Source organism: Megascapheus bottae, chromosome 31 (genome assembly GCF_031878675.1).
Source record: "Megascapheus bottae isolate mThoBot1 chromosome 31, mThoBot2.hap1, whole genome shotgun sequence".
NCBI classification, from domain to species: domain Eukaryota; kingdom Metazoa; phylum Chordata; class Mammalia; order Rodentia; family Geomyidae; genus Megascapheus; species Megascapheus bottae.
Genome location: NC_143539.1, coordinates 5,180,544 through 5,191,984, shown reverse-complemented (window position 1 = coordinate 5,191,984; position 11,441 = coordinate 5,180,544). Strand labels below are relative to the sequence as shown.

Genomic DNA, 11,441 nt, shown 5'->3' with positions numbered 1-11,441 from the left:
CCCGATACCCCACCCGAGACCCCGACTTCCCAGCCCCCCCCACGCCTTTCTGGACCCCTCACGAGGCGGGCTCGGACGGCGCCAGCACGGCCTCGGCATCCGCCCGCATCTCCTCCAGGGCCTGCAGCAGAACCCCGTGCGCCGCGCGGTAGCCGAGGCCCCCGGTGGCGGCGGCGCCCCCCGCGGGCCACAGGAAGGAGAGGGCGCCCAGCGCCGCGCCCCCGGCCGTGCCCTCGCCGGCCCAGGCTCCCAGCCGGGCCTCCACCTCGGCGCGGGTCACCGGGCCCGGGAAGCGCGCGCGCGCCGCCAGCGCCCCGGGAGCCAGGCCCAGCGCCCGCTCGCGCCGCGCCAGCGCCCCGGGCTCCAGACCCAGCGCCCGCCGCCACTCCGCCAGCTGACCCCGGAGCAGCGCCACGTCGCACGCCCAGCCCAGCCCTGGCACGGGGGCCGCCGCCGCCGCCAGGCTGGCCAGCAGCGCGGGTCTCCAGGCCCCGGCCCGCAGCGCCGCCGCCTTGCTCCGCGCCGCGCCCGGGGACGCGGGGGGCAGTGCCAGCAGCAGCGCCCCGGCCTGCGCCGCGGGCAGCGCGCGCCGCAGCCAGGCGCCCAGCGCCGGGAGCCCGGGCCGCAGCGGGAAGACGGGCGGCGGCGCCGCCTCCAGCACCTCCCACGTCTCGTCCTCCGGGCTCCCGGGCTCCGCGCGGCCCGCGGGCCGGAGATCCGAGGCCCGTGCACGATCGCCGCCACCGGCCTCCAAACCTGGCAACCCGGCTCCAGGGTTCTCCTTCACCCCCTTCTCGCCCCGGCTCCCCAAGTGTCCGCCGTCCCCGCCACTGCGCTTCTCCAAAGTTTCCTCGTCCACCCGAGCCTCGGGGGGATCCTCACCCTGGCCATCCGTCCGCACGCACACCAGCGGCGCCTCCGGAGAAACCAACCCGCGGGCCTGGGCCCAGTCCTTGTCAGTGGGAGCCCCCGGGGTGATGAGGATTAAGGCGTCAAAGTGGGTCGGGTGAGGGGTGGGGGCGGGGGTCGTCCCCGTGGGGTCCAAGGGAACGGCCCACAACACCACATTGGGACGCTCCGGGGCTGGGAAGGCAGTGGGCACCGTGGGCATAGAGGCAGGTGCAGCTCCTGGGTCCCCAGGATCTAATCCAAGCAGTTCGTTCAGCACAAGGGCTAAGTTGGAGGTGCCAGCCACCGCCAGGTCCAGCCGGGCACTGCCTAGGCGCTCCAGGCCGGCGCGCACCCAGGACAAGGCCGCCTCCAAGCCACCGGTCTCGAAGGCCTCACGCACAGCCTCCAACTCTGCAGCGCCCAGCACCTCGAAACCATCCTGGGCCGGTGGCACGAGCCTGCGGAGGGCAGCGAGGGAGGCGGGGTCAAGGACAAAAGGGCACCAAGGTGTGGGAGGGGATCGTGGCTATAGTGGATGGGGAGGAGCTTGCTGAACAATCTTGAGGGAAATGCAGGAAACACAGGGGCCTGACTAAGGGAGGGAACTTAAGGCAATGATGGAGACAGGATGACCGAGGGGGTGGACTGAAGTTCAGATTTCCAACAGCACCCAAGATGGGAAGCCTGCAAAGGCTGCCCTGAGTTACAGTCCTTGGGAAGCAGAGATGACCCAAGAGTCGGCTAGGCAGGATGGATATGGGAGGGGTGGATTATATTGCAGCCTACAGGAATGCCAAGCACTATTTGACAAGAACCATGTTGAGATCCCCAAGGGGACCTCGCCTAGGGCTTTAGAGGTCCTCTGTCTGCATAAGTCTCATCCTTTTACCAAGGCTAAGAGACAGGAAAAATAGAACATTAGACCCTCTCCAAGCCTCCATTGGAAGCCAGTAAAATGGAGCAGTGCTCAGCAGGGTGCCAGTGGCTTCTGCCTGAAATCCTAGCTACTCAGGAGGTTGAGAACTGAGTGAGGATTTCAGTTTGAAGCCAGCCCAGGTAGAAAGTCTGTGAGATGCTTATCTCTAATAAACATCTCCAAAAAAAAGAAGTGGAGCCGTGCCTCAACTGGTAGAGCACTTGATCAAAAAAGAGCTCAGGGACAGCGCCCAGGTCCTGAATTCAAGCCCAGGACCAGCACACATACACACAAAAAAAAGAGCCTGGCACTGGTGGCTCATGCCTAGCTGCTCAGGAGGCTGCGATCTGAGGATCAAGGTCCAAGGCCAGCTCGGGCACTAAAATTCGTGAGACTCTTATCTCCAATTAACCACCAGAATATTGGAAGTGGTGCTGTGGCTCAAGTGGTAGAGCACTAGTCTTGAGCTGAAGAGTTCAGGGACAGTGCCCAGGCTGAGTTCAAGCCCCATGACTGACAAGAAGAAGAAGAAGAAGAAGAAGAAGAAGAAGAAGAAGGAGGAGGAGGAGGAGGAGGAGGAGGAGGAGGAGGAGGAGGAGGAGGAGCAGGAGGAGGAGCAGGAGGAGGAGGAGGAGGAGGAGGAGGAGAAGGGGGAGGAAGTGGAGGTGTTTCAAGTGGTAACCTTGTCCCTAGAGCTTAGGGACAGCACCCAGGCCCAGAGTTCAAGCCCCATGAAGAAGGAGAAGGAAGAGAAGGAGGAGGAGGAGGAGGACGAGGAGGAGGAGGAGGAGGAGAAGGAGGAGAAGGAGGAGGAGGAGAAGAGGAGGAGAAGGAGGAGAAGGAGGAGGAGGAGAAGAGGAGGAGGAGGAGGAGGAGGAGGAGGAGGAGGAGGCGGTGGCGGCAGAGGCAGCAGCAGCAGCAGGTAGAATTGAAGCAGGAAAATAGGATTTTCAAGGCTAGTCTGTGCCTTTTGCCAACACAGCAAAAATAAATAAATAAACAAAAATAGGCTGGGTGCCAGTGGCTCACCCCTTTAATCCTATTCAGAAGGCTGAGATCTAAGGATCACAGTTTGAAAAACCAGCGTGGGCAGAAGAGTCCTTGTGAAACTCTTATTTCCAATTAACCCCTCAAAGACTGGAAGTGGTGCTGTGGCTCAAGTGTTAGGGTCCTAGCCTTGAGCACAAAGAGGCTCAGAGACAGCACCCAGACCCTGAGTTCAAGCCCCATAACTGACAAAAGAAAAAGAGGAGTCGGGAGTGTAGCCTAGTGGTAGAGTGCTCACCTAGCATACACGAAGCACTGGGTTCGATTCCTCCTTACCACATACAAAGAAAAAGGCAGAAGTGGTCAGGCCCTGAATTCAAGCCCCAGGACTGGCAAGAAAAAAAAAAAAAAAAAAAAAAGGAAGTGGAGATGTGATTTAGGTGGGTTGAGCCCAGGCTTGAGCAGAAAAAGCTAAGGGATAGGGATAGGGCTTATGCCCTGAATTCAAGCCCCAGTACTGTCATTCACATTCATACAAGCAATCGGGGAAAACTGAAGAGGCAGCCAGCAAGTGGGCACTGAAATAGTAATGCTCATCAAGGCTTCGGTTTTAGGGAATGAGGACACTTGAGAACCAGGCTGCCGATAGGGAGGACAAGAGGGGAGATCATCTGGGAAAGTCTTTGTGAGACCCTAACTTTTGTGGAGAGGCAGAATATGGAATTCTTCAACATTTTGCCTGCAGGTTGTATTTTAGTGGTAAGTCCAGGCTTCTAGAATTCTTGCTAGGGATGGAGGCTGGCAAGAAGCTGCACATCCTAGACAAGTCCGGGTGTCCAATTGATCTGTGGCTGGGGCGGGGCCTAAATGACAGTAAAGGGTCAAACCTGCACAGCTGACTTAGGGTGGAGCCTCTCTCCTCTCAAAATCTGCAGAGCTGGGTGGGGTCTGGATGAAGAATGAGAACCTGTGCCTTGCTCCAAACTCACTCCACTCGGATGGGGTCTAGACTTAGGGGACCAGGCCTCTTCCCTCCCTGCTACCCAAGGCCTGCGGCTGCCTCTCACCTCTGCAGGGCCTCGGCCTGGCTCCGCAGCGCCGCCCGCAGGCGTTCTAGCTCCTCGCAGTGGTCTCGGCTACCGCAGTCCACCGGCAACACGAAAAGAGAAGCTGCTCCTAAGCCCGCGCTGTCCAGCAAGGCTGCTGTCTGGTCCCGGGTCTGGACATCGTTCTGTGAATCGCCAGGACGCAGATTCCGCACAGCCAACAACGGCGTTCCTCGAGCCAGGGCAGCCCGCGCTGCCTCTCCCAGGGCTGGCGCCAAGGGCTCCCCGTTCCCTTCAGGTCCGGGGAGCACCAATACCAGCACATTGGCCTCGGCCGCCCAGGGCCCTGGCGCCGCGGGCGGGCAGCTCAGCTCGCCCAGGAAGAGGCCGGGGCCCGCAGCTCTCAGGCTGGGGACCCCAGATTCCGACCGTCCTTCGGGGATCTCTACAGTCTCCACGTTCTTGTCACACAACGCAGAGATCAGTGCAGACTTCCCCGAGCCTGGAGGCCCCAGGAATAGGGCAGTCACGTCACCCTGCGGAGGAGGCATAGCTGGAAAGCAAAGGGTAGGGAAAAAAAAGAAAAAAAGACACGGATCAAGGCCAACCTTCTTTGTCTTCTGTTTAAATTTTCTTCTTCCCAGCCACCGCCCCGCTCTGGACCCCAGACTTCAGTCCTCCTCCGTCCCTGACTTCCACTCTCGGGTGTCACATCCTTTGGGGACTTAGAAATCGAACGCCCAGGGGCCATATTTCCTAGACACCCAAGCACCTGTCAACCCTTTTCTTTTTCTTTAATTTCCTGCGAATGACGCAAATAAGAGATTGACTTGTCTGATTTCTCATTCTGTTCAAATATTTAGAAATCTGGCCAGTCAATCTCTCATTCCCGCCCCCCATACACCGGGACCGCGCTCCTCTCCCCGGCTCCGGACCGAGTACAGACCAGACTCCCCGGGAACCGGCCGGCCGGCTGCAGGGGGCGCCCCGCCCGCCCGCCCCAGAACAGAGCCGGGAGACAGGCTCGGGGGCGCCTTCTGGCGGGCCTAACCTGACGTCAGGCACTCCCTGGGCGAGGGGGTGCGTCCGGGAGGGTGGCCCAGGAGCTTCGGGGACGGTGTCGGCGCCCCCCGCTTCCCCCGCCTCTCAGGAGAGGTCCAGGCGCGCCCCGCTCCCTGCAGCGTCCTCGGCGCCCGCCGGGGGGACAATGCCCGGAGCCAGGGCGCCTGCGCAGTAAGCGCGGGGTGTGCGCGGCCTGACGTCATCCACGCGCGCCCCGGCGTAGAGAAGGACTCCCACGCGCGTCCGTGGCCGGCGGGACCCCGCCGCGGCCGGACGACGGCCGCCGGTGACTCGGGCTTCGGAGAGACTTTTTAGGAGGAAAGGCTGAGCCTCCGGACCGCGTGATGGGGCCCCGCCCCCACCACTCTCCCACCCCACCCCACCCCACCCCCGTCACCTCCCCGCACGCCTCGGACGGGCGCGGCGATCCCGGGGACCGGCCTTGGAAGCGGGCGGGAGCCGCAGCAGGCGTCACAGGATGTCACCCGGGAAGAGAGGGGCTAAAGGGTGGGTGCCGCTACACTTCCGGTCTCTGGGGCCAGAGATGGAGGGTCAAGGCCAGGACAGGGTCGTGATCTGGTGTGGCACGTTCCAGACCCTAGGTCCGAGACCCTATAGCCGCCGTCCCTCCCACCCCCCCCCAAAATATATATATATATCAAGGAACCCACCCTATTTGGTGAAGGAGGACATAGCCCTCCTGACAACCTGGCTGGAGAGGGGTGAGACTTTTCGACAGGACGTCATCAGGGTGTATATGAGATGATGTGTCGGGTATGTAGCCGGTGTAAGGCCGGTGGCGGGTGATCCGCCAGCCTTGCCCACACACGCCTCTCTTCTTGATCAGAGGAATCCCAGTTGCCACGGGGGATCAGCATCCCGAAGGCACCACAGGGCCGCAGGATTCGCCCAAGGAGAAGACTCCCTGCAGCTCAGGAGGCAACCTCTGTGAGTACGGCCATCTAGAGGAGGGTGGGTGCAGGAGCAGAGCCTTTAAAGGGACCTCTCTTTAGGTACCCCCTGCTGCTTGCTGGACTTGCCTTGTTGGGAGGGGCTGGGATGGTCCAGCTGCCTGCCCAGAACTGCCTTCTCTTCACCCTGGTGCTCATATATGTTCATCCCGCTCAGGCCACACAAACTGAAAAAAAAAAAGACTCCCTACTATATAGACTTTTTGCAGAATCGAGCCTCAGTTTCCCTATTTGTCAAGAAAGCTTGCCTGACCGAACTGTTACAGGAGTACCTTAAGACAAAGAACTTCTAAAGCAAAAGGGCTGGGGTGGAGGGAGCTGCATGGCTTAACTAGTAGAGCCCCTGCCTAGTAATCATGAAGCCCAGAGATCAAATTCCAGTATTCCCCCCACCCCAAGGTGGGCGAAAGCCGATGTTAATGAAGACTTTGACTTATGACTGAGGGCTGACTGCACACTAGATGTGTTCCTTCTCAGTAAGTTTAATATTGCAGTTCTCCTAATAATGGACTCCATGTCAGTGGAACTATACCAAGAACCCATCCATCCAACACCACCAGGAAGGCACTTATCTTGAACAAGTTATTGTACATCGCAACACTCAGCACAGGGACAGCTGAGAGGGTGAGGAAAGGATAGGCCTGGGGCTTGTGTGCAATTTGTAGGAATACTTCAAAAACCCCTTTTGCACAGGATACCTCCCCTGCTCCCTAGCAGTATCCGGGACTTGCTTAGTCTTATCTCGAAGGAGAGAAGAAACAGGTGAGATTCAAGCTAATTGGTACAAAGCAGTTGCTACTTGTTAATGACATCCTTGGTTTGTTTACGTTCTGACCTAATTGTGGCGTGATCTGGTCTTGGCTCATCGATTCATTCATCTTGATTCATTCAATGGCCTTGTCTGCCTTGAATAGGTTCTGTAAAATTGTTTACATATATTGTAACACCAAGGCCTATCTGTAGCAGGTCAGCGGTTGGACATTGAGAGGCTTTTTTCCTGTCTCAGTGGCATTTACTGCAAAGATTGCATAGCACTGTTTTGAGCACTGATATAAATCACCTCGTTCCTTTCCACAATCCTATGGCGTAGCAACTGTGATTATCCCGTTTCCAGATGAAGAAAGTGCTGTCCTTGCCTAGGTTAGTGGAGCTGAGCTTCAGTCTTAGGGAAGGCTGTAATCACTTCACCCTCTGTTTGGTGGGCAGACTCTGTGGGTTCTAATCCTGGCTTTGCCTTTTCATATCTGGCCCAGCTCAGTTTGCTCGTCCATAAAGTAGGTCCACAAACAGATGTCCTGCACCACTGTCCAGCCTTAGCCTAGAGCCGGGCCCCGAGAACATCAATGGTAACTGTTGGTATGATTCTGGGGCTCAGGAGAGGCCCTGGAAGCTCCTGCTGGCCTCCCCCGACCTCTCCCCCATCCCCCAGGCCGCCTAGGGGCCCCACAGTGCACCCACTGCCTCATCACCTTCGCCGATTCCAAGTTCCAGGAGCGTCACATGAAGCGGGAGCACCCGGCGGACTTCGTGGCCAAGAAGCTGCAGGGGGCGCTCTTCGTCTGCTTCACCTGTGCCCGCTCCTTCCCCTCCTCCAAGGCTCTGATCGCCCACCAGCGTAGCCATGGTCCAGCTGCCAGGCCCTCCCTGCCAGTTGTGCTCACTGCTGCCCAGGCCACCTTCCGGTGTCCTGACTGTGGCAAGACCTTTGGGCAGGCCGCTTCTCTGAGGCGACACCGCCAGGTACATGAGGCCCATGCCCCTGCTGGCCCCTTGGCCTGCACTGAGTGTGGTCAAGACTTTGCCCAGGAAGCTGGGCTGCATGAACACTATATCCAGCATGCTCGGGGGGAGCTCTGAATGTACCCCAAGCCCTCTCTACAGAGGAACTAGTGGAACACAGACCTGGGGGCCCTGGGAGGGATTCTGTCCATGCACAGGATGGCAATGACAAGGTTCTCGTTCAGAGCTTCCGTCTTTGGTACACACAGGGCCTTGAGGGAAGCAGAGAAATAAGATCTTTTAAAGAAAATGAGAAGGGAAAATGACATCTATCTCCCTCATTTCCAGCTCAATAACTAGCTGCAGATTATATAATTAACTTTAATGTTTCCCCGATGGATGCTATGAATTGCAGGAGCAAATTGCTCTGGACCTGTGCCTTCGTGGGTAGGCATGGTGGAGGCAGGGAGGTAAGGCCACATAATACCGGCACAATCTTAGACCTGGAGCACCTCTAGGTTGTTGGGAAAGGAGCCTCAGGAATCAGAGCTCGACCCAGAGTCAGGAAGGGGTTTAGGTTCATCTGCCCCCTTCCTGCTAGCGTTCCCCACTTTATGAGGAACCATACTACTGGATGGCACTAGTCCCCCAGATAATAATTTTGCGTACCTTTCTAGTTGTACTAGAATGTGTCTTATATGCAAAGAGGTGGTGGCATGAATAAGCTAACAGTAGCTAAAAACAAAGCATCTCTATTAAAATCTCTAAATTGGGAGCTCTGGCTTATGAGTGGGAATTGCCAGAGCACATACGGATGGGGGTAGGCACTCAGGCAGTGCTGGCCTAGTCCTTTAGGAAAAACTAGTTTGGAATCAAACAGAAATACCTTCTGTTTCGTGATTTACTTGGCCAGCTCTGGGAGAAGTCCCACTGAAGTCCTATTTTCAGCTTTCTTGAGGCCCAACGCCAGGGTTTTACAGGATCAGCAGAGGCAGGGCAGAAGCTACAAGTTGAAGTTGAGCAGTGGAAGCTGCCTTCAGACTGGAGGTGAGTCTCATCCAGGCCCATTCTGTTCTGGTATTGCCTAGTCTGTCCTTGGAGACCATGACTCATGCCCCAAATAGTCTTCAAGGGATTGAGGAATAGTTTTGAAGCCTGAAAGTGAGGTAGGTATGGTAGAGACTGATAGCTCTATCTGAATTTTTAGTTACAAACACTACATATCCAAGATCTCCTTGCAGCAGTGTATAGTCACATGATGGGAAATCCCTGGGTAGAACAATCAAGAATCCTGGGAGGTGGGGGGGAACAGGCCTTTTTCTCTCCCTTCCTAACTGGAATATGGATGTGGTACTCACTCACTTTGAGCCACAAGTACAAAAGGAACCTGAGAGATGACAGAGCAACAAGACAGTGGGTGCCCGGACCTCTGGCCAGCTTCACAGAGCACTTGCAAGCTACTATGTAAGAGAGAAACCTCAATCTAAGCTACCATTGTTTTAGGTCTATGTGACTGCAGCAGAACTTGCAGCTTAAAGCAGGGGGTCTATACTATAGCCAAATCCAGCCTGATGCTTGGCTTTACAAATAAAGTTTTATTGGAACACATAAGACTCATTCATTTATTGCCAGTGGCCAGCAGATCTGAATAGTTGTGACTGAAGCCCAAGGCCTGCACAAATGAGTTTATTGACCCCTTAATAAAGTAGGAAGACTGGCCTCACCTGCCCCTCAGGCGAGTTTAGAAGCAAGGATTCCCAGCCTAAGGTATATTACCTCCAGCAGAGGTGTGCGCACATGTGTGTGTGTGTGCAGGCTCTGGGGCAAGGCCCGCCTTCAAGCGTTTGCTGGGTGACAGAGATGCTCAGGGTGGAGGAGGCACACAAACCTCACCATGCTTGCTCACCAGATGTCTCTGCTGCAGAGGCCTGGCCAGCCACGTGGCTATCATGTTGGTGCTTTCTCCAAACATTTCCCAGATTAAGTTCCACAACTGAAGGATGTAGACAGATAGGAAGGGGCTGGCAGGGGACTTGCCCACTTCTGGAGGAGGGGCGGAGGGGCTGAGGAAACAGGGATTACAGCAGTCATGGAGGCTAGAGTAGCTCACTTCTCCAGTAGTTCCTGGAGCTCCAGCTGGGCCCCCTTGACATTTAGCCCCAGCCACATGGCAGCATGTCTTGGTCCCTGCATTAACTATCAATGGCTTGTCCTCCAAGCCCTTGGCAACCTCGCTTCCCTTTCTGTACCAGTGTTGGAACAAGAAATCTCACACACCGATCCCTGAGTAGCCTCACCTCTCCACATTGGGGCTTCTGGCCCTCTGGCACCTGAGAGGCTCAGGCTCCTCTCTCTGGAATGCCCTGCTTGCTGCCCACATTCTGTCCAACTGGACGCTGATGAACTAAGTGGTCTGACCATTATGCTTTGGCATCTCCTCCATGGCTGTCTGCACACCTAGGCGTTCCTGCTGTGGATGAAGGCTGGGCATGGGCACACTGCACACACTCTCTATCTGCTGGGAACCTATGCCTGATACGATGGTATAGACGGGCGATTGGACGGTGTGATGTTAATCTTGCCAACTTGCATGAACTATAGGCACCTAGATTGGTAAAGCACACCCCTGCCCTTTAGCCTAGGCTGCTTCCTGGCCACCCTGAGGCTTTTCACCATGTCCTTCTGCCAGGCTCTGCCTTACCATGGTCCAGGACACTGCAAGTCAGCTCTATGGACTGAAACCTCGGAACACATGAACCAGGACAATCTTCCTTTCCTTAGCCTTGTTCTCTTAGGTCTCTGTCATGGATGCATTAAGTCTAAACAAGCAGGAGGTAGCCAGGATTCTGCCCTCACAAATGGGACTTGTCTCTTTGGCCACGTGAGTTATACAAGATGCACCATCTTGGAAGCAAGAGTTTAACCTTCCCCAGATACCATATCTGATGGCACCTTGAATTTGGACCTTCCCAGTTTCCAGGCTGTGTGAAACCTCCATTCTTTATAACATACCCAGCCTTGGGTATTTGTGATAAAAAGACTAAAGTGTAGGGCTGGGAGTTTGACCTAGTGATTAAAGTGCTTGCCTAGCATGCAGGAAGACCGGGGTTCGATTCCTTGGTACCACATATATAGAAAAAAAAAAAAAGCCAGAAGTGGTGCTGAGGCTCAAGTGGTAGAGTTCTAGCCTTGAGAAAGTCCAAGAGCAGTGCTCAGACCCTGAACTCGAGCCCAGGACTGGCAAAAAAAAAAAGACTCAAGTGTCATCTTATCTTTGACAGTTGTGAGGCTCTGGTGCTCAGGGGTAGTGGTTATGAAGGCTCCATTTCTTTTATGTGTGGGTCATGGGGTTTGAACTCGGGGCCTGGGCTCTCTGTCTCTGAGCTCTTCAGCTCAAGGCGATAGCCTTGAGCCACAGCGTTACTTCCTTGGAGGTTCCATTTCAAAGAGTGGGGATCAGGTTCTGTGGTGAGAGACATGAGGGGCTTGGGGTACACAGGATCTGGCTATATAGCTCAGGCTGGCCTGGAACTCATGATCTTTCTACTTATGCTTTCAGGTGTAGGGATTACAAGTGTATACGACCACACCTGGTGGAGAAGTATGGCTTTTGAAAGACACAAAAGTCCTGTAACAGGTGTCAGAGTGCCCATGTCCCATAAAACGTTTTCTGCTTTTGGGGGCTTGTCTGGGTGGCTGTTCACAGGCTCCCCAGCCTGGCTGGGAGGGAGTGATGTCCATCGTAAAGGGATGGGGCCCCCAGCCACACACCTGAACCCATCTCCTGACTGAGAAGCACAGACTGCAGTGTCTGGAGTCTGAGGAAGCGAGTGGGCCCCACATCCAGGC

At 56.0% G+C, this 11,441-nt stretch overlaps 2 protein-coding genes across 2 annotated transcripts; one reads left to right on the top strand and one right to left on the bottom strand.

The window, feature by feature from the left end:
- Window positions 1-51: 51 nt before the first annotated feature.
- Irgq (immunity related GTPase Q) lies at window positions 52-5,027 on the bottom strand. The gene is made up of 3 exons (XM_090322847.1): window positions 4,892-5,027; window positions 3,862-4,393; window positions 52-1,349 (listed from the first exon to the last, which is right to left on the bottom strand). The coding sequence occupies exons 2-3, from the start codon at window positions 4,389-4,391 to the stop codon at window positions 59-61; spliced, it is 1,821 nt and encodes a 606-aa protein (XP_090178973.1). The 5' UTR covers window positions 4,392-4,393; window positions 4,892-5,027; the 3' UTR covers window positions 52-58.
- A 97-nt stretch (window positions 5,028-5,124) lies between these two features.
- Znf576 (zinc finger protein 576) lies at window positions 5,125-9,216 on the top strand. The gene is made up of 3 exons (XM_090322885.1): window positions 5,125-5,409; window positions 5,750-5,850; window positions 7,303-9,216. The coding sequence occupies exons 1-3, from the start codon at window positions 5,381-5,383 to the stop codon at window positions 7,728-7,730; spliced, it is 558 nt and encodes a 185-aa protein (XP_090179011.1). The 5' UTR covers window positions 5,125-5,380; the 3' UTR covers window positions 7,731-9,216.
- The last annotated feature ends 2,225 nt before the right edge of the window (window positions 9,217-11,441 follow it).